The sequence below is a fragment of the Natrix helvetica genome (assembly GCF_964273705.1).
Source record: "Natrix helvetica genome assembly, chromosome: 7".
NCBI lineage: Eukaryota > Metazoa > Chordata > Lepidosauria > Squamata > Natricidae > Natrix > Natrix helvetica.
This window is the reverse complement of record NC_138558.1, coordinates 36,956,329-36,979,831: the sequence shown is the minus strand read 5'-3', so window position 1 is coordinate 36,979,831 and position 23,503 is coordinate 36,956,329. Positions and strand designations below refer to the sequence as shown.

The 23,503-nt window shown below is 34.5% G+C and overlaps 2 protein-coding genes across 6 annotated transcripts in view; both read left to right on the top strand.

Annotated features, from left to right (window-relative positions):
- The window catches only part of LARP1B (La ribonucleoprotein 1B), a 68,097-nt gene that overhangs the window by 30,357 nt on the left and 14,237 nt on the right, over nt 1–23,503 (top strand). The window contains exons 10-21 of one of the 5 annotated variants that reach the window (XM_081959345.1): nt 2,288–2,457; nt 3,125–3,493; nt 4,170–4,284; nt 5,036–5,247; nt 5,534–5,640; nt 8,941–9,101; nt 11,202–11,346; nt 13,813–13,922; nt 14,005–14,132; nt 14,491–14,590; nt 19,379–19,493; nt 20,221–23,019. In XM_081959345.1, coding sequence (XP_081815471.1) covers nt 2,288–2,457; nt 3,125–3,493; nt 4,170–4,284; nt 5,036–5,247; nt 5,534–5,640; nt 8,941–9,101; nt 11,202–11,346; nt 13,813–13,922; nt 14,005–14,132; nt 14,491–14,590; nt 19,379–19,493; nt 20,221–20,323 — 1,835 coding nt within the window. In that variant the 3' untranslated portion in view covers nt 20,324–23,019. Of the gene's footprint in view, nt 1–2,287; nt 2,458–3,124; nt 3,494–4,149; nt 4,285–5,035; nt 5,248–5,533; nt 5,641–8,940; nt 9,102–11,201; nt 11,347–13,812; nt 13,923–14,004; nt 14,133–14,490; nt 14,591–19,378; nt 19,494–20,220; nt 23,020–23,503 lie in introns of those variants that run through there. The other 4 variants (XM_081959348.1, XM_081959346.1, XM_081959347.1 and 1 more) reach the window with 4 other exon arrangements.
- Nucleotides 15,559–23,503, top strand: part of JADE1 (jade family PHD finger 1) — a 165,716-nt gene continuing 157,771 nt past the window's right edge. The window contains exon 1 of the mRNA XM_081959359.1: nt 15,559–19,129. The gene's annotated coding sequence lies outside the window, so the exon portion shown is untranslated. The remainder of the gene's footprint in view (nt 19,130–23,503) is intronic.

Below are 23,503 nucleotides of genomic sequence, written 5' to 3'. Positions count from 1 at the left end.
AATAATACCAATAAAAGGGGGAGGGAAGAAGATAATGATAAATAATAATACCACTACTACACTACATGGGTAAATAAACATAGACATTAAACAGTATTGTAAGAATTAGGGTTTCATCAGAGTGATGGCTGGGGATGAATTATTAGAGATGAATTTGAAATGGATTGCCTTTCAGAAATTCCCAATTCTATTCCAGCCTTCATTCTCCCAAAGCTCCCTACGCTAGCAGAAAAAAAAATCCCGAAATGTCCCTGTTTCTGACTGACAAAAAATTGCTGAACCCTCTTCTGTCTAGTTTCTTTAAGATAAAAACCTTAACTCAAATTCTGCCCCCAATGACTATAAGGGCACATCCATCCGTTACATTGACAATAATAATGAAATGGTTTGCCATTGCAATATTTGAGGATATTTTTCAACTTTGGAATTTAACCTATAGTTTTCAGATTTCCTGGTGGTCTCTCAGCCAAGTATTTTGGGCCTGACCCTATTTAGCTTCATATTTCTGATAAGATCATTGAGGTACTGCAAGGTACTACCTTGCTTTGTCTATTGTTTATGAAAATATTATTTATATCCCACCCTTTTAATCTGTTGTTTAAAAACTCATATACATTACAATTAAAAAATATTAGATTCCAATAATTTAATAGTGAAAAGAGGGACATTTATAGATTTTTGAACACTGGATGTTTGATGGCCATACATTATTTTTGAAAGAATGTGTTGTATAGTTTGAGAATAATGCAATAGGTGGCTTGTCTTATGTGCTAAAAAAATAGGCAATTGAGAGAAAGAATTGTTTTCAAATGAGCTAATACTGCAGTTCTTAATAGCAATGTATTGTATTTTAAAATACAATACAATGCAATACAATAGAAGAGTTGGAAGGGACCTTGGAGGCCTTCTAGTCCAACCCCCTGCCTAGGCAGGAAACCCTATACCGTTTCAGACAGATGGCTATCCAACATCATCTTAAAGACTTCCAGTGTTGGGGCATTCACAACTTCTGGAGGCAAGCTGTTCCACTGATTAATTGTTCTAACTGTCAGGAAATTTCTCCTCAGTTCTAAGTTGCTTCTCTCCTTGATTAGTTTCCACCCATTGCTTCTTGTTCTACCCTCAGGTGCCTTGGAGAATAGTTTGACTCCCTCTTCTTTGTGGCAACCCCTGAGATATTGGAACACTGCTATCATGTCTCCCCTAGTCCTTCTTTCTCTTAAGCTAGACATACCCAGTTCCTGCAACCGTTCTTCATATGTTTTAGTCTCCAGTCCCCTAATCATCTTTGTTGCTCTTCTCTGCACTCTTTCTAGAGTCTCCACATCTTTTTTACATCGTGGCGTTTGGTTTGGTTTGGACTTAAACCAAAAATGTTTGGTTTAAGTCAGGAATATATAATTGTCGCAGTCTTAAGAGGTACACTAGTATTTTTTGCAACATGTAGGAAAGACACAAAATATGGGTATTGCTAGTACCAAAAGTGGGATTAATTTTTACAAAATACAAGGTTTTAAGAATTGAAATTAATTATACCTACAATTCTGTCCATAAACCCCCCACCTCCACCCTCGCTATTGAAGAGGCCATATATTTGGCTCTGTCCACATAGTCCAGGATGCGATATTAATGGTTTACAAGATCCTTATAGGGTAAGAAGGAATTCCAAGATTGCGTGTATCTTTTGCAGCTAGCTGGAACAAATATCATATACTAAGTACTGGTTTATTTGGCTAGTGGTTTTATATTTCCATAACGCACTATTTAAAACAGTGGTTCTCAACCTTTCCAATGCCGTGACCCTTTAATACAGTTCCTCATGTTGTAGTGACCCCCAACCATAAAATTGGTGTCTCGGTTCCTAAGACCATCGAAAATATGTGTTTTCCTATGGTCTTAGGCGACCCTGTGAAAGGGTCGTTCGACCCCCAAATGGGTCCCGACCCCAGGTTGAGAACCACTGATTTAAAACGTGCTCCGAGCTACAACATAATCTGCATGACTTTATTCAGTGTGTCAGTTTGGATTGCATCTGTTATGAGATATAAAGTAGGAGAAAATGTCAATATTCATTTTATTTTATCCTTGGTGCCATTATTTGTTGTATATAAGAAAATTAAAACTGAATCTATACAATCATCACGTATCTCTTTGAGGTTTAAGATATTTTTACACTGTTTATAGTCACAAGAGCAAAAAGTAAATAAATTTTATTAAGAAGTAGGTTGATTGATAACAAAAAATGGGCTGATCTTTCCAAGCACAGAAAAATATTTTTCCATTTTAGAGTCTGCACCAAGTTCTCCAAGAATAGGAAGTCTAAATACTAAGAAAAGCATTGAAACAAGCAATCTTGAAGTAATATCCAAAGCATTATCTACAAGCCTCCCGGATTTGGATTCTGAACCTTGGATAGAAGTTAAAAAAAGACATCGTCCCTCCTTAGTTAAGCCCAAGGTAATGCTTAAAATGTTAATTTTAATATTTGTATTTTTTTTTAAATCCCTCCTGTAAATGTAGAGCATGTCTAGAGAAAGTAGGTCATATTTAGACATGATTCCCAGATAAGATATCCATGATATTTTGTCTATACATCTAACTTATTATGGTTGTCTCATTGAAAGATTGAGATACCATACTTAAGAAAAAGACATTACATAAGGAAATTAGAAAAAGTAGCAATCAAAGATCAGTTTTGTCAACACAGCATGACATAATGAATTATATGCATATGTACCCACTTTTGTTAAACTGATCATTCATTGCTGGTATTCTTTGAATAGATTCGTAGAAAGAACTGTGTTTAATTGCTTCTCTGGGCAACAGTTAGATTTACATCTATCAACTGTTTGCTTCTTAGAAAGCAAATACATATTAAAATGGCAGCTGTGGATCATATGTTAATGCCGTTTTGAGAAAAGAAGAAAATAATATGTAGAATCTACTGGCCACAGTACTGACATATTTAAATTAATTGAATTCATTAATTTGTACATTCTGTTCTGTTTTATTTTATTAAGCATGAATGCTAAAATTGCTATTTCAGCTGATAACTGATCTATTATTTCTCCATGTAAATATTTTTATTTTTGCAAGAATAATAAACATTTTTTGCCATTTTCAGGAATCTGGGTCTGGACGTGAAGAATTGACAAATCAACAACCGCCGCCACCATCTTCTGAAGAACAGGAAGAACTTGATTTTTTGTTTGACGAAGAGATGGAACAAATAGAAGGCAGGAAGAATACATTCACAGAATGGTCAGAAAGTGATTCAGATTATGAAATTGATGATCAGGACTTAAATAAGATTTTGATTGTGACACAGACCCCACCATATATGAGAAAACATCCTGGAGGAAATAGAACTGGCAACCATGTGTCACGTGCAAAAATTACATCAGAACTTGCCAAAGTTATTAATGATGGATTATACTACTATGAGCAGGATTTGTGGACGGAGCCAAGTGAAAATGATTGTATTGCTATGAAGGTAATTATGAGTTTGAACAATGAATATAATCTAATTTAATAAATATGGCTGCTAGTACCATAACCCTTCAGCACAGTAGATGAAAATATATTTGAAGAATCTGACAAATTCTAGTTATAAGTAAAAGACTGGGAAGGAAACTGTTTCAAAATCAAAGTAATAAAAACTCAGTCAAATTAGTTTCTTGAAACTGAGTGGAAAACTAAAACACAGCTTTGAATATTCATAGTAAAGTTTTTTTTCAAGTAGTCATGTAAATGATGTATTACTATTTCATTGACAATAATAGATATTGTTTAACCAAATATATATTTATTTCAGAGGATCATGGGAGACGAGAACTATGAAATATTTCTTTTTTCTTGGATAATTAAGAGGGTCAGGCCTTTGTCTAAGTATTCTCTTAACCCTACAATTTGAGTAATTTGATTGATGAGAATGATTTTATATTGAGGGCATAGTATATGAATTTGAGAAAACTGAAAACTTCAATCATTATGAGCACCATAGTATTTAAGTTCTCTGTTGCCGGGTAGAATAATTATTTCATATTTTAAATTTACTTTGTAGAAATATAAATATTTCTATAAATATTATTAGCATTAAATGTATTGTTTATTTTGCATTTTTCCTGTGCACTATTTTTATTGTTATAGTAAAGTTTTACACATTTCAGCAAGAAGTTGAAAATTTTAAGAAGTTACATCTCATCAGCAAAGAGGAATTTGACAGTCTTACTCCTGAATATGTAATGGATTCAAATCAGGATGATTCTCCTGGTCCTTCAAAAGGTATGTTTGTCTGATGTTACAAAAAAAAAGTTACACTATCAAGATGACAATTCAGTATGATAAAATATGGGTAAAATTTTAATCTTTTCTCCAATATTAACATGGTGTTCGAGCTATTAATAATTGGTATCCCATTCCATTACAAGAGCTTTCTGTATATATGTATTTAGAACATATGTGTGGAATGGTTCTTGGTTGAATATTTCATAAAGTCTTACAAAACAATTAGCAAAACCAGTTTGTTTTGGTTTTCATTACTTTGAACTGTTAAAAAGAATTAGAATTTTTCATAAGCCTGTTGCTACTAGACCAAACAATGATTCATTTTGAGATAATATAGGAGGTAAACTATGTTAATTTATGGTAGCAAAAAATAAGAACTCGTAATATCTTCCAATTGTAACTTTTATAAAAAGACATAAACTTTCACAAGCTGCATTTCACTTCAGCAGATACATGGAATATTTCATGGTAGTACATAATTAGAGAATATAAATGTGAAGTAATAAATGTATGGTTTTTGTAATTTCCATTATCTATTTTCTTTTTAAATTTAATCTCATCTTAATTTAATTTAAACTTTAATATCTGGTGATATACACATGATGAAAAAAGTTGAACATATAAAGGATATCAGAAACATGCAAAATAAGAGAAGAATAAATAAAAATAGGCCCAGTGAAATAGAACAGTGCTATTGAGACCAAACATGTATACATACATGTGTTAATCATATGGTGTTTCTAATTAGATGTTACTGAAGAGCTGGCTTGTCAACTGTTTGGTGTCCAGGAAATACCTACAACAACAATGGCTCGCTCATTGCCAACAGCTGTTCCTGAATCTCCTGGAGTTCACCCTACCAGAACACCTAAAACACCTCGTACACCAAGACTGCAAGATCCTAACAAAACACCAAGATTCTATCCTGTGGTTAAAGAAGCAAGAATTATTGATGTTGGGGTAACCAAAATGAAAATATATTTCTGGATCATAGTAAATTATTGCTATTACCTCAGTTTTTGAAACATGTTGTATTCCTTGCTAGGTCAAAGCTGCTAAATCTCTTTTCAAATGCATTGGTTGAGACTAGTAGTTGTGTAGTCAGCCATAACCAACTTTATGACCTCATAATGTATATGATATGTAAAGTGAAATTTTATGAAACTGGATTTTAATTAGACTCTGATTCTTCAGAAAAGTGGCTCTAGTTACAGTAGGGAAATATAATGCTTATATTTTATTTCAGACACGAAGGAAAAGAAAAACACGGCATAGTACCAACCCTCCATTAGAAAGTCATGTTGGCTGGGTAATGGATTCCAAGGATCACAGACCAAGAACATCTTCCATAAGGTAGAAATAATTTATTATGTATTGATAGTCTTAATTTGTGTGTGTTCTTATCATTGATAAAGTTAGTTTAATTACTTGGTCTTTCAAAATATGAAAAAGTGGAAGATGTGACTTTTCTAAAAGCCACATATATTCAAAAATATATTCAAGATTTGACCAAGGATATTGCTAGAAGTAAGTTTGGGTGTTATTTCCCCAGTTGAATCTGTGGCAGTTATAAAACAAGTAAAAATGAAACGTGACATTTGTTAATTTCTTTTCCACCCTCCATTTGGTGTGTTCTTTAAAAGACTGAAAATTTACACTATTAGGTATACAAATAGATAAGATTTCTTTGGTTATTTTTTCTTACTTATCACTTTTGTTTCTGAAATGCTTTTCACAGCAGAAGAGAGTTAATTCTTTTCTGCATTGATCACATATGTCCCATGGTCACTCCACAAAACATTGTAAAAAAAAATGTGTTGACCCAGAACAGTTAAAGAAATGAAGAAAAATAGATGTTAAATCCCCCAATCACCTTGCACATTTCAGTAAGTGCCAACACCTCACCCCATCCACAATTGTCAAAGTAAAAAATAAATTTCCACAAACTCTAATATTTATATTTGAGATTTGTAACATAAAATTTTCGGTGGCTTGTGATTATAAATTATGTAAGGAGAATGTGAACTATAACTATAACTAGTTCACATAGCTATGGATGTTGTTATTTTGCAATGAAATGATTATAGATATTGATTTTCATTACAAGTTCATTAGTATCGGAAGTTTTGAAGGGGGCAGTTGAGTTATAATCAGTGTGACCGAACATTTTCATTTTGTTTGGAACTAATGCAATATCACAATGGTCACAGATTAATTGCATTCAAGAATCTTGTTCTGTATATACTTCAGGGTTTTCTGGGGAATTGTTTTTGTATAAGTCACTGTATTAGGTTCAAACTTGGTAACTACAGCAGTCAAGACTAATAAGTATTATTAATTTTAAAATATTTATAATAATTTTAAAGTCTTTATCAAGCTACTGTGAATTGCAAAAATCAGTGAAAAATTTCCCAGCCCATATAATTGATAGTGCACATTTTAGATGCATATGCTAATTTGCATTGGAAAGTTTTCCAATGAAAATTTAAAAACCTCCACATGAATTTTCCCCCACTGTTCTGGAAACTTGTATTTTTGCTTTGTCCATTATTATGCTTGTGTTATACCTTGCAATAATACTCATGAATTATTTTAATTGGATTAATTATAAATATTATCTAAAATTATATTAATCAAAGTAAGAAAGAAATGAGCTATCTCAAGAAAAAGATTACATAATAGCTTGAATAGAACATATGACTAACCACTAAATATAGTCAGTGACTAGCAGACTAACTTTTAAGATTTTTATAGCCTTTGTTTCAAAGTAGTTCTCATGAGTTCTTATAGTTGACAAAGCACATATATTAAATATATCAAATACAGAGCTATAAGTACTTTGTTTATTACTTAGAATTGTTTTTCATTTTATTTATTGTATAATTAAAATCTTAATGTTTTGAAATGTTTAAAATCAATAGATTTGGATGTTCAGAAAAGTTAGGGAAGTATGCTGTGATACAGCAACTGATAGCATGTAGATACAGGCAACTGATAGCATGTCCTAAATCAAGGGTGTCAAACTAGCGGCCCATGGGCCAGACGCATCATACACAGGCCACGCCTATCCCAGCTCTACAAAGGGAAAAAAGGTGACGAAGCATCACATGACCGCAATGTGATGCCACAAGTTTGACACCTGTATCCTAAAGCAATGGTCCCAACCCTTCTGGGTTCACAGACTGGGGGCGATGGTGGCAGCAGAGGGGGTGGGGGTCGATGGTGGCATCAGTCTAGATCAGTGGTAGTCAACCTGGTCCCTACCGCCCACTAGTGGGCATTCCAGCTTTCATGGTGGGCGGTAGGGGTTTGCTGTAACTCTGCTTTATAAATTTTATAAAGTAAAGTTATTTCCCTATTTTATAAATCACCATTACTGTGGAACTGGTGGGCGGTTAGAAAATTTTACTACTAACAGAGATACAAAAGTGGGCAGTAGGTATAAAAAGGTTGACTACCCCTGGTCTAGATCCTGCTTATGCGCAAATGAATCTTCGCATGCTTGCTGGTTCCCAACTGTGTGGGGATTGGGGACTCTTGTCCTAAAGTTTTCCCATATTAAAAGTATTACAGATAGTCTTCACTTAATGACCAGTTGCTTAGTGACTGTCAGAAATTATGACAGATGTTTGCACTGCCACTTGTAAGATGTTTTCAAAGTTCTGACAGACAGAGAGAGAAAGAGAGATGTGGTCACGTGGACTCATTTTGGAGCTTGGCAACCAGCTCACATGTACATCCATTTGCAGCATCCCATGGACACATGATTATGATTTTTGGCTTCTTTTGCTTGTTTCAAGCATTTACTTCAGGTTCCAGCAAAAAAACACCATTGGAGGAAACGGCTCATTTAAAGGCCACATCTGCTTAATGACCATGGTGTTTACTTAATGACTTTCACAAAAATGATTATAAAAAGTGGGTGTGTGGCCTGTTTAAGATTGTCATGATTTCTGGGCTAAATTATGGTTGTAAGTTGAGGGTGTCCTATGAGTGGAAAGCAACCATGCTGGGAAAGGGGAAAAATATTTCTCATGTAACCATATTACTGATAGTAGCTTTCTATGTTCTACCATTTTTTGGCACAGGTAAATGCTCACATAGAAAGCCAAATTGGTGTAGAACAGGGATGTCAAACTCATGGTGTCACGTCATCATGTGACATATTGTCACTTTTTTTCCCTTCACTAAACTGGGGGTGGGCATGGCCAGCACGTGACACATCTGGCCCACATGCTGCAAGTTTGACACCACTGGTGTAGAGGGTAAAGTATCAGGCTAGAAACTGGGAGATCATGAGTTCTACTCCTGCCTTAGACACAAAGCCATGACCTTAGAGAAGTCACTTTCTCTTATCCTTTAACCCTAATGAGAAAATGCCAAACCACTTGTGAAAGACCTTGCCAAGAAAATCTCAAGGCTTTGCCAGGCAATCTCCAGAACTGTACACTGTGGAATGGAAAAAAAACCCCATTCATATAAACATGACATAATTGTATGCTCATTCTGAAAGTTCAATTTAACATTACGTTTTGTGAAATGACTACTGTTAATGTTAGAAATTGAAACAAGCTGCTGAATTATGTTTCTTATAGCATTACAAAAGGCACTTTTGGAAATAAAACTGAGACTTGTTTGTTTCATTTCACATAGCAGTTCAAACGCATCACCACTAGAAGGTGCTCCGCTATCAGGAAGTTATGGATGTACCCCACATTCACTTCCTAAATTTCAACATCCTTCTCATGAACTGCTGAAGGAAAATGGTTTTACTCAGCAAGTGTACCATAAATACCGCCGTAGATGCCTAAATGGTAAAAATCTAATATTTGTCATTTTTAATTGGAAAAAAGAACATATTTTATTATATTTATTTATTTAACATATTTAGAAAGCACTTCTCTCCCTCATAGAGTGTTGTATGAGTAAATAGTGTAAAGTAAATAGTGTTGTACTATTTCCAAAAATTGGAACAAGTTCATTTCAACAAAATGTTGTAAAATACACTACAGGTGAAACTCGAAAAATTAGAATATCGTGAAAAAGTTCATTTATTTCAGTAATGCAACTTAAAAGGTGAAACTAATATATGAGCTAAGACTCATTACATGCAAAGCAAGATAGTTCAAGCTGTGATTTATCATAATTGTGATGATTATGGCGTACAGCTTATGAAAACCCCAAATCCACAATCTCGGAAAATTAGAATATTACATGCAATCAATAAAACAAGGATTGTACATAGAACAATATCAGACCTCTGAAAAGTATAAGCATGCATATGTACTCAGTACTTGGTTTGGGCCCCTTTTGCAGCAATTACTGCCTTAAGGCGGCGTGGCATGGAAGCTATCAGCCTGTGGCACTGCCACTACTATGGAAGACCAGGATGATTCAATAGCGTCCTTCAGCTCTTCTGCATTGTTCTGTCTCATGTCTCTCATCTTTCTCTTGGCAATGCCCCATAGATTCTCTATGAGGTTCAGGTCAGACGAGTTTGCTAGCCAATCAAGCACAGTAATCCCACAGTCATTGAACCAGGTTTTGGTGCTTTTGGCAGTGTGGGCAACTGGAAAATGAAGTCAGCCTCCCCATAAAGCTCATCTGCGGAAGGAAGCATGAAGTGCTCCAAAATCTCCTGGTAGACGGCTACGTTGACCCTGGTCTTAATGAAGCACAGTGGTCCAAAGTCCTCTTTTCTGATGAGAGCAACTTTTGCATCTCATTTGAAAACCAAGGACCCAGAGTATGGAGGAAGAATGGAGAGCCCAATCAAGCACAGTAATCCCATGGTCATTGAACCAGTTTTTGGTGCTTTTTGCAAAAGTTGTTCTCATCAGAAAAGAGGACTTTGGACCACTGAGCAACAGGACTTTGCACCACTGTGCTTCATTAAGACCAGGGTCAACGCAGCTGTCTACCAGGAGATTTTGGAGCACTTCATGCTTCCTTCCGCAGATGAGCTTTAATGGGATGCTGACTTCATTTTCCAGCTGCCCACACTGCCAAAAGCACCAAAACCTGGTCCAATGACTGTGGGATTACTGTGCTTGATTGGCCAACAAACTCATCCGACCTGAACCCCATAGAGAATCTATGGGGCATTGCCAAGAGAAAGATGAGAGACATGAGACAGAACAATGCAGAAGAGCTGAAGGCCGCTATTGAATCATCCTGGTCTTCCATAGTAGTGGCAGTGCCACAGGCAGATAGCTTCCATGCCACGCCGCATTAAGGCAGTAATTGGTGGAAAAAGGGGCCCAAACCAAGTACTGAGTACATATGCATGCTTATACTTTTCAGAGGTCTGATATTGTTCTATGTACAATCCTTGTTTTATTGATTGCATGTAGTATTCTAATTTTCCGAGATTGTGGATTTGGGGTTTTCATAAGCTGTACGCCATAATCATCACAATTATGATAAATCACGGCTTGAACTATCTTGCTTTGCATGTAATGAGTCTATCTCATATATTAGTTTCACCTTTTAAGTTGCATTACTGAAATAAATGAACTTTTGCACGATATTCTAATTTTTTGAGTTTCACCTGTAGGTGAATAAAGATTATTTCACACCTGCTTCTTCACTGTATTCTAATGCTCTTTTCTATTTCTCTCATAATGCTACTAAGGTTTTTTTTAAGCACATGGTAATGAAATAAAAAAAAAGTTCATTGGTCAATAAATCACAAGCTTTGAATTACTGACCTTGTTGGAATATTAATTTTAACACAGTCATAAATGTAATACATGATTTTAACATTCAGATAATTATTTTCAAATTATTAGCTATATTGTTAACATTTATAATATATTTTAGTGTACATTGTCAATTAGAGGAAATATACTGTAATTCTAAACAGATTAAGTCATACTATTATCTCTCTCCCCCCCCCCCCCTCTTATCTCTAGAAAGGAAACGGTTGGGAATTGGCCAGTCTCAAGAAATGAATACACTTTTTCGTTTTTGGTCCTTTTTTCTCAGAGACCACTTTAATAAGAAAATGTATGAAGAATTCAGGCAACTAGCTCTAGATGATGCAAGAGAACATTATAGGTAATACTGAAAGTTTTGTAGTTTTCTAAAATTATACACAGTTCAATGTTACATATACAACAATATTAGTAGTACTGGTGTGAAGTTTTAGCATTTTAAAGTAGTACAGATCTTCAAGCAGAGAAAAGTAACAGGAATTATTTTCCACACAATACAAGCTCTTTGTTAGGTATCAAGAAGGAATAATAAAAATAATCTGATAGATAATTAGATCACACCCTGCTCCATTTTGCTCATGACCAGCATTTTTTAAAAGAATATGAACAGTTGAATCTCAAAGTATAAATTATGTCAAAGAATTTTTCTTGCTTTGAGCAAAAAATAACGAAACATTTCCTGGTTCTAACTCTTCTCTTCAGGTTTAGTCATGTTAATCAATCTTAAGAGTTGGACTAAATGGCAAGGATCCATTTTCTATTTTCTAAGAGAGATTACTAAGGTATTTGGGGGCAGCAGATATAGAGGAAATGAAATAGTCATCTCTTGTTTATGGCGGAAAGTTGGAAATGTATTGCTTCCCAATATGAATGCTTCTATTTAGCTCCTATGGCTGAGAATGTTTATAAATACATTGTTCATATTTTTGTCCTATCTTCTTTAAATTAGGTGAATCTCAAATATTAATTGTACTCAATGTGAACATTATTCCTATTGTCTTGCCTTCTTGCTCAATGCTGTTAAGTTACTCTGTTGTTAGCATCTTAATACTATAAGACATGTTTTTTATCTATATATTAAGGCCATTTATAATTGTATTTTTCCTACTTATGTTTTTTAAACAAAGATTCTTTTAATTTTTGAATATTTTTTTCTTTTTGAATTCACTAGTTCTATAACTATAACTATTATAACTAATTATATTTTTCTTAATTGTTATAGATTTGTCAAAAATATATATATGATTTCCTGCTTGAGCAGGGGTTGGATAAGAAGACCTCCAAGGTCCCAACTCTGTTATTCTGTTATAACTTTTAGAAATAGGTTGATAGAATGGTATATGATATGGTGTTCCTAATGTATTTACAATATACTTTTATATAAAGGCATTCTAGGATTGATAACATTTTTATAAAGTTCCCAGTGTGTAACAGTAACTGTTTTTGCTACTATTATAACTGAATTAATGTTTGCAACAAATTATTCAAAATTTTAATTCCTGGGTTCAGAACTCTACTAGTAATATAGTTCATGTCTAAATTATCATGCATAATATGCATACATTCATACATTTTAAATTAATTTGCTGTAAATTTTATATATTATTTCCCTATAAACCATATACTCAAGACTCTGAGGAATAATAGATGCCAAGGTGATTCTAAGAACCCCAGTCCTTTATTCACTCCATTTTGAAAATTGAATTGATCAATTCCCAATATTGTGTTTTTCTTTAGTTCTTCAACTGTTTTAACAAGCTGTTTGACTTCTTATTATTGCTCAGCTGATGTCTTGGCACATAGAAATGATGGCATTATCTACCAACAAACTGATTTGAATTAATCCTTCCAGGAATTGATACAGAATTCCTGCCATTATTTTCTCTCTGGGAACTGGGACACATACGTAAGTGGTGGTTGAGCACATAAAGCTTCATTTGCACATGTGCGGGAGATCATCCCTCCCCTGCATCCACCATTGCTGCTGGTAGGTGGAGCCAGAAAGGTTGGGGACAACTGGTTTAATAGCTGCCTTGTATTCTTTTTGGTCCCTTTTAACAAGTAGAATTTAGCAGATTGTAGTGTTTGATTTATTTAGCAAAACTGGAAAAACTTTATTCAGATTTGCTGTATTCTAAAACTCATCAACTTATTACATGAGTGTTTTAGCTTTTGTTCAGGGCGTTATCAAAATTTGTACAAATCCCAAATATAAAATATTTGAATGAATTAAAAGGACTGTAGTGAGACATACATTTTGGAGGAATAAGTTAATTTTTCTTCAATAAGACTTTTCTTTTAAATAACTAAAAACTGTAGTTGGTCTACAGCTTAAGCAGGATATTCAGAAAGTATTCAGACCACCTTCACTTTTGTCAATTGTGTTATGCTTCAGTTGATTTTTTTTCCTCATTAATCTACACACAGTACCCATAATGACAAAGTGGAAACAGAATTTTTAGAAATGTCTGTACATTTATTAAAAGAAAAAAAACTGAAATATGATATTGGCATAAGTATTCAGACCCTTCTTCACTCAGTACTTGTTGAAGCACCTTTGGCAGATACTACACTTGATCTTAGCCAAAAGGCCAAGAAGCAAAGGAAAGCTTAAGATCATATTGGTTGGAAACATGCAGAAGAAACTTTCATCCTTTAGTGGATAGACAGTGGATAGAATGATGATGATGAAACAGCACAAACAAAAAGAACTGTACGCTTTTCTGCTTGTCTACATTATTAGAAAGCAAGAAAAGAAGTCACATGGAGTCAAATTGATTACTTAACTATTTATTCCTTGTTTTTTTAGGTACGGCCTGGAATGCTTGTTCCGTTTTTATAGTTATGGGCTGGAAAAGAAGTTCAGACAAGAGATCTTCAAAGATTTTCAAGAAGAAACAAAAAGAGATTATGAATCTGGTAATGCCTTTTTATATTTTCCCCATGATTATTGTTTAACTTCTTGCTTCATATTTTTATATGCTAATCTGTTCTTTTTTAGGCCAACTTTATGGGCTAGAAAAATTTTGGGCTTATCTGAAATATTCGCAGTCTAAGACTCCACCTATTGATCCCAAACTTCAGGAATACCTATGCAATTTTAAAAGATTGGAAGATTTCAGAGTTGATGTGAGTGTTAACATTCTCTCAAAGAAATTAATTTAAATAAACTGTAAGCGCGATTTGTTTAAAAGAACAAAAGAGAGAAGGACCAATACCATCATCATTAGATGTATCTTTAATCCATCCAGAACAAATATGCATGGCTGAAATACCAGATGGAGACAGTTGTACAAGAACAAAGAATGCCTTAGTATGTACAAAGGTTAAATTCTTAACATTTTCTTATTGTGGCACTAGGCTAACCCTTCAGCTGTTTTTGGTAAATATATAATATTCAAAATATCAAGAACTTAAAAATAATATCATAATGAATTGTCATAGAGCATTCTGGTAAATTGTAATAAGATGTCATTCTCTGTTTTAGCCTCCGATTAATGAAGAATCTGGGAGAAAAAGGCATTTACCTGGTGAGGAAAGTGATCATCGCAGACATCAATCCAACACTGCTTCCAAGATCCTTGCTGGTAATTCCACAGCTGTTTCTCAGACGTGGGTCCCAATAAATTTTCCCACTACAAATACTGTACAGGAGTTGAATAACAGCATACACCAGAATAGTACTGCCACAAAATCAAGATGTGATATAACTGAGCAGTAGACTTTCAGTAAGCTTGAACCTTAAGATCAACTCCTAATGCCAGTATTTTAGCTCAAGGATCTTCAGGGAGAGCTATTTTAAAGCTTGATTAAAAACAAATGTATAGGAAAAAAAAAGAATTGCATCTGCTTTCTGACAAGATTAAATTCCAAGTAAATTCCCTTTGTTCAATTATATTGAGTTTAAGCATCATGAGAGTTCCTTGGGAAATACCTATTACTCTGTGTTGCTATCCCAAGTTACTGTTTACAGCAGCAGCATTCCAATAGTATATTCATAAATACTTTGGAATGTCTTACAATCCAGCTCATATTTTTTTGAGGAAGTTATATTCTTTTTGTAGTGTAGGAATGTTTTACCATCAGGTTATCAATCATTTGTTCTACTTATAAAAGTCAAAAAAAATAGTTTTGAGAGATATACAGAATACATGCATTTAAATTGATAAATGCATTTTTTCAATAATAACACATGCTCTTCCAACATCTAGTTCTGAAATCTGTTTTGCTTTCTGTTTCTTTTGTTTCAGGGTTTTGAGTTGAGTATGGAGTTTTTAATTTAGGAACAGGTTGTTTAGTTTTAAAGATTGTTTTAATGCAGATTCTACTTAACCAAAGTAGTCTGCAAAGAGGATGAATTATGACTGTCTTGTCATAAACTTAGTAAATTTTATATATATATATATATATATATATATATATATATATATATATATATATATATATATATATATATATATATATATATATATATATATATATATATATATATATATATATATATATATATATATATATATATATATATATATATATATATATATATATAATGTTTGAGAAAAAGGATAAAAAGACAAATAGGTCTCTAATCATCCTCATTTTTGAAGAAATACTTGTATTTTTCTGTTTAATTTCTCTATTGTATAAGTGACTTGCATTTTTAAGAGAGATTATTTAAACAATTTAATTGTATTTTAATATTTGACACAGTTTTAATTTAAAAGGGATTTAGAAGAAAATGTACTTAGACTAAAATAATTAATGTCAAAATCACTTTAAATATGGTTAAAATCCCTTGTTTTACTTAAGACCAACTGTACTGTAATTGGCCAAAGTGTCACTTTCTTTAAATGTAAATGATTCATTGAATACACATTATTTATGTCAGGAGGTGAAAATTAACAGGAAGCATCCATGAAATAGCTAACTGTAGGTATTGTGATTTAAATACTTAAAATAAGGGAATAGAAATCATTCTTCCATAAAATGGAAGAAAATGGTAGAAATAGGTGCATTTTTATTAGATCCAGCAAAACAGATACTTAGCAGTCTTCAGGTTACTTTCACAGGTGCATTTTTATTAGATACAGCAAAACAGATACTTAGCAGTCTTCAGGTTACTTTCACAAATAGCCTACTACTGTTGATGCCTTATTGCTGGGAAATACCCTAAGTGATCCAACATATAGATTGGATTTCTGTGCTGGAAACTTTATGAAGTCCATTATATATTCCTGAAATATTGCTTTAGAATCTGAATGTAACAATTATGAATATATGTGCATATTTAATATGAAAATAAGTGGATTTCCCAGCTATTTTTAATGGAAACTAGCCTAATGGAACTGCTCTATTTTTTGAAGACACTAGGAATTCATGATACCAGTTTTATATAGCATCTTTTCAGTTTGCTGAAGTTCTACAACTCAAATCTCTGTTCAATCTATGCCACCTCCTCCATGAAAATGATGCAGTTGTAAATTTGGATTTAAGCTGTATATAAAAGAATTATATTTACATTCATTTCTTTAAATCAATTGTGTGAATATTAGCTTTTAGTATGCATTCTTTGTGGTATATTTGCAGATTTTATAAAAATACAAAAAAAAAACCTCGCTATGGTGTAGTATGTGTTCTTAAGCAATTTTGTTTAGCTCAGTATGATATTTTTTTACTATTCTGAATTAAAATGCCTGGGACTGTTTACAGCAATAAATTAAAATAATGTTGACTATCATGATCACAACCGTGAAAGATGAAAGAGAACCTATGATTTTCCAGATGTTTTTGAGCTACAATTCTTATAGATTCAAGGTAAGGACTACTGATAGTTCAGCAGCATCTTGTAGGCTAAATTCTTCCATCATTGCACTAGATGAATTTCCAAGTCAGTTATATATCCTGTTGGCAGAATTGATCATATATTGAACTTTTTGGAGAAAGTTCAGTTGTAGAAATGAAACTCTAAAGTTGAACTTTGTAAATTAAATTTGTTCTGAATTATATTTTTAGAATCATATGAAAGGCCATAGCAAATATTAGCTTCACTTTGAGTAACAAAATGGTTTTGTTATCCAAATGATAACAGGAGTGAAATGGGGTAGAAGAGACTTTTCTAAGTATAATATTCTTACATTGAATATTATAAATTTTGAAAATGCATAGCTCTTATCGTATTCAGATGTTATCAAGGTTTTATAATTACTTTTCCTCCCTCTGCTGTATCCTTCACTACGGCTTGGATGCAGACAGTTGCTCTGTCCATCAGATATGTGTATAGATACTCTTTACCAACATCCAGACTACAACATCTTTTTGTTGATTTTAAAAAAAATAAGAATGTCTGTCTTACTTTTGAATCAAAATTCTAGTGATGCCTTATAAAAAATGTAATACTATATAAATAGGGAGATAGTACAAGTAACTTGAAAGCATACAAATGCAAAACAAGACAAATTGAATTTACAAGGTACAATGAAATAAAAGATTAGAGCATGGTATTCCAAAATAAAATACCATTGAGAACGCTCTTTTTTACTATATTTCTCTAAGATGAAAACTATGTGGATGACAATTTTTAGATAGCTTGGTTCCAAAATGTTATGAATACTATTCACCTGTCCAGACAAGTCACTATTTGTCTTGTGTGAGAAAAATAGAAATGTATTGGCTCTCATTATGTCCAATAAACAGGGGATATTTAAATAGACTTATAATCCCTTACATTTCAAGTTCACATAGCCAAGACACTACTTTCTCTCTTTTTGCTATATATTGCTCTATAGATCTAATTAAAATTAAAATTCTAATATTGAAGAAATATAATAGATGGAATGCTGCCACTATAAGACAATTTTACAGATAATTATCTTTTTTTAAATAAAGTATGACATAGAAGTTTTACTTTAACTTCCTCTGCCATTATCTTTTACAGTATTTTCTTCATATTCAGCAAGAAAGTGTATAACAATCACAAGATGATCCTGATCTCTTTCCTTCCCTTTGGCAGTTTGCTGTCTGTTAGCTAACATTAGAGTGGATTATAGTTGTACAGCTGTCTAGCATCTTACCAATTATGTGCTTGAGGTAAACAAAACTGGAAAAAATGGGATTCACCCTGTTTTTTAAACTGGCATTTAAGTGAATGGCCTCTGAACAATCCATGGCCCCAAAAAGCCCTTACAAGAAAGATCAGACTGTAGTTTATAGATATGGATAGGCTAGGGATTCCAAGGTATAAATGGATATTTTAACATTACTTGAAACTCGAAAGATCCTATATACCCCCTTCCCAGTTTCCAGGTTGTAAAAGGAATTAAAAAGTTACGTGGAGGACTTAACTGATTTTGCAGTTTAGCTCATTCCCCCAAATCACAAAAAAATCTGACTGAAAATATTTGCCCCCACCCACTCCAGTAGCACATCATCAGTCATTTCCCTTACAATCCTTAGTCATAAAAAGAAAAAACAATCCCTCAAAAAAAAACCCCTCACTTCGTTCAAATGTTTATTTGAAATCAATTATTATTTCTATATTGTGTAGAAAGGGTTAAAAGTGCTCAAATTTTCCAGCAAAATGTTCATAAGTATAAGTATAATCTTTATTGTCATTGTACTTAAATACGAAATTGGTTTTAACCTCACTGGTGCAAAATTATAGCAGAAATGAAAAAAGAAAAAAAAAAACTAGCATGGAGTGATTATGGTTGTATTTAAAAGTCTGACCGCCCAAGGTTAGAAACTATCTTTAAACCTCTTTTTTCCGCTGGCTATATTTTGATGTCTTCTGCCTGATGGTAGAAGTGCAAAGAGACACTGACCAGGGTGTGAATCATCTCTGAGTATCTTCCTTACTCTGCTAAAGCAGCGAGATCTGGCGATGTCATCCAGTGGTGTCAGACGGCAACCAATAGTTTCTTGTGCCGAATTGATCACTCTCTGTAGGGCCTTCCTGTCCGCAGCAGTTAAACCAGCATACCATACTGTAACACAATATGTGAGGACACTTTCTATGGTGGACCGATAGAAAGAGGTCATCAGCCGTTGTTCCACCTGATTTTTTCGACGGACTCTAAGGAAATGAAGTCTCTGTTGGGCCTTTCACCAGAGATGTGTTGTTTTTCCAGGTGAGATCTTGACTAATAAGCACTCCCAAGATTTAAAAGAGGAAACTCTCTCCACACAGCCCCCCTTGATATATAATGGGGCAGGCTCCTCTCTGTGCTTCTGGAAATCTAGCACCATCTCCTTTGTCTTACTAGTATTTAGTTGTAAGTTGTTTCTTGAGCACCATGCGGATACCTTCTGGACTTCTTCCCTTTATGCTGATTCATCCTCACCAGTTATGAGACCTAGCACTGTTGTGTTGTCTGCAGGGGAGCCTGTGCTGAGCTTCAGCGTGGAAGATGTAAAGGACCCAACCCTTACTGTTTGTGGACGATCCGTCAGGAAGTCTTTGATCCATTCACAAGTGAGGGGAGGGAAATTCAGGTCAGTCAACTTTTCAATGAGAATGCCTGGTAAGATGGTGTTAAAGGCAGAGCTATAGTCTATAAAAAGCATTCTGACATAATTCCCAGATTTCTCAAGGTGGCTCAGTGCAATATGTAGAGCAGTGGCGATGGTGTCACCTGTCGACCTGTTGCTTCTATAAGCAAACTGGTGTTGACAAAATTTGGTGGAAGACAGGACCTGAGATGTTGTAGGACCAGTCTCTCAAAGCACTTCATCACTATAAACGTCAGTGCAATGGGTCTATAGCCATTCAAGCTTTGTATGGCTGCTTTTTTTGGAAGTGGGATAATGGTGGCTGCTTTCAAGCATGATGGGACTCTAGCCTGTTGCAGGGAGATGTTAAAAATCCTTGTCTGGACCCCTGTTAATTGATCAGCACAGGTTTTTCCACTTTCCCCAATACCCCGTCTGCACCTGCAGCTTTGTTGGGATTTACAGCCTTCAGCTCAACTCTCACTTGATGTTCATCCAGGGTGAGTGGCTGGAGGTTAGAGAGCCTTTGGGCTAGAGCCATGGAGACTGATCTTTTGACCTCAAAGCAGGCGAAGAAGCTATTTAGCTCCTCTACTAGCAGGGCATTAGCATTGGCTATTTTTTTTCGTATTGCCCTTATAGTTGGTTAGATATTGTAGCCCCTGCCACACCTGTCTTGAGTTATTATATTCCAGATACTTCTCTACCTTTTGTTTGTATTTCTGTTTAGCTGCCTTAATGCCTCTTCTCAAGTTTGCCCTGGCTTCATTATATTTCTCTTCGTTTCCTGCCTTGAAGGTGGAGTTTCGGGCTCTCAGAAGTACCTCTGCTGACATCCAGGGTTTACGATTACTGTAAACTCTGATGCGCTTATTCACTGTTACATTGTCTGTGCATGTTTTAATGTATGAGAGTACAGTGTCAGTGAATTCTTGCAGCTGCAAATGTTCAAATTTACTCCTCTCAAAGCAGTCCTGCAACTGGCAGAGTGCTCCCTCCGACCAGATTTTGAGTTTTCAAGACTGGCCGTATCGTTTTCCTAAGGGGGATATACTTTGGGCACAGTAGCAGAGAGATATGTTCAGACATACTCAGATTGGAGAGGGGGATTGCTCTATATGCCTGTCTTAAGTTTGAGTACATATGGTATAGAGTATTTCTACCTCTAGTGATACACTATACATACTGCACAAACCTAGAGAGAACAGAGTTTAGACCGGCTTGATTAAAATCCCCAGCCACAACAAAAGCACCCTCAGGGTAAGTTTGCTGCTGCCTCTCGATGGCGTCATGTAACTTAGTGCTGTGCTAACATTTGCATCAGATGGAATATAGACAGCAGTGATAACTATAACAGAAACCTCTCTAGGTAAATAAAATGGCCGACAAATGACAGTTAAGAATTCCACATCTGCAGAACAGTGTGTATAAGCATGTGACAGATATTCAATATCCCTGAACATTAGGTATATGCTTAAATAAAAGTTGTTCTAAATACATAAACTAAACATTTATTCCATAAAAAATTAGCAATAAAGGATCATAGAAGTATCTGGAGTTTTTGTTGCTGAAAATAATTATTTGGCAGTTGTACCTAAGTAAATGGCCTAGGTTTCCTCACACCTTTTGATAGGCAAAGGTTTCGTAAAATGAACAATAGCTGGATAATTTTTCATAGAAAAATTGCACATAGGCAAATTCTAGAAATGCTGCTTGTCCACTTCTGTTGGAAGTGACTGTGGCGTCTCCTGAAAAATCTATTTGTGGTGCCATATTTGTCCTAGGATATTGGAATAGCCAGCTTCTTTAATCATTTGGATTTACACTGTTGAAAACTGTAGAATTATACAAAAGAACTGCCTAAATGAAAAAAGTAAAAATTATGGGATGCATTGTGCCATATACAATCGTATTAGGTAGCCTTTTTTTAGTGATTGTAAAAAAACTATTTAATTCAAATATTTTTGCTCATGAGAATCAATACATCCTTGAGCCACTCCGTTTCCAGGATTGAAGCAACATACAAACTATAAGTAAATCATGCGTAAGGTTTTTTGTAAAAATATACAACCATTTGTTTAGACCTTTTTTTCTTTAAAATGCAGCACATAAACTCAGCAGTTTTTAAAGAAATTGAGGTCCAAGGATCATATAAAATTACTAAAGATAGTAACCATGGCTAGGATGCATGGACCTTCTGGATCAGACCTGGGTATGTTATGGCCCACAGGCCACATCTGGCCTGCGGATGGTCTCAATCTGGCCCATGGGGCGGAGCATCTGTGTGGCGGCACAAGGGGCGGGGCAATGGTGGAGGACAGGACGGCAGTACAGTATCAGCAGTGGGAGTAGGGTGGCAGCAGCCCTCCACAACAGTCCATTTCTCATGTGGCCCCTTGGAAAAATTGTTCAGCCATTTTGGACACATTCTTCCATCTCTAGTTGTGAATGTTGCATTACACTGCTGTGTAATGTGGAAGTCTTTAGATCTGCTCAAATGGCAGCTGTAGCTAGGAAGGTCTTGCTCATTTTACTTTGTCAGTTGCACTCATTCCTGACCTTTCTTATGCTTATTCATGCTTTAGTTAGCTTAGAAAGGTATAATGTGCTCTATGTGGGTCTGTCCATGAAGACCAATTGGAAAATTAAGTTGACCAAGTAGCAATGACAGCAGTTATATTAATGTCAGATTATGGTCATACAGCACCCCACCCATATAGCACTAAAACTGGGAGGGGCTTCAGAGCTGGTATATGAAACAAATAAGTAAAATTGCTAAATTCAGTAGTGAAATGTCTGCATCATTCTACTTTGCAAACTACACTAGTTAGCAGGATTACAGGTGTAATTCAAAGTGCTAGTTATTATTTACAAACCCCTGGTTCTGATAGCAAATGGTAATTATTTTGAGAAACCATGCCTTGCTGTCTCTACCCATCTTGTAAGATTTCACTTGGCATGTTCTTCATCCCATCTTTTGAACAATGTAGACAGGACCCAAGATTATGTCTTTTCAGTCACAGCATTGCTTTGGAAATTTGAATGATCCTTAGCCTGTTCTATATAAATAAGTCCTGGAAACCTGGATTTTTCCTCAAGTCTTTCAGATGGGCTGTGGACATTTTTATTTCTGGGATTATCATCTTTTTTCATTAGCTTGATGTTGCCTTTTTTTGGTTTTAAATTTGTACACCACCAAGAATAATTGATAAATTGGAGAGTTTAGAAATGTGAAATAGTTCAACTTCTAGGTTTCCAGTTATGACTCCCTTTGCTCTTAAAACTACATAATATGAAAAACTTCTCCTCTAAAGGATTCAACAGTATGTTTACACATTTTAGACATTTATTTTTAATTCATTATGTGGGGATGTAATATATGTGAAGAAATATGCATAATGGCTGGAGCCTTGAAGGGCCCTCAAGAGATGCTAAGCAAAGCGAAGGCTAAAAAAATTACTGTCAATACCTTTTAAAAGCACAACATTCTTCTTCTTGCTTATTTATATGCACAAATGCACATTAAAATGGGTGAAACAGCATGATGAACAATTACAAAACCTCAAATAAAAATCATTAACAGAAAAAAAAAATACTGACAATGTCTACCTCAAATGAGGCCAAGATTTCCTTACAAAAGTTTCCCCATAAGGAAATGAGAAGTACAACACACTAACAATATATCTACAGAACTTTTATTTTTTTTATAAAAGAACACAAATTGTTCATTTCTCAAAACAGACCGCATAATTTCAATTATAGAATAAAATTTTGGAGTGGAAGAATTATAACTGGCTCATCAATGGAGGCTTAGACATTAAAAATAAATGCAACAAAAGGTTCACATCAAAAAAAAGGGAACAGCATTTTTATATAGACACTATCAATAATCACCATTTACAATCCAACCTGAGCAAAGGCCAGACTATTTGGTCATTTGGGACCAGATACTTTTCACATATTTTTGTGGAAAATACTCTTAACAGATGTATTGAAGATCACATTTTCCTCTT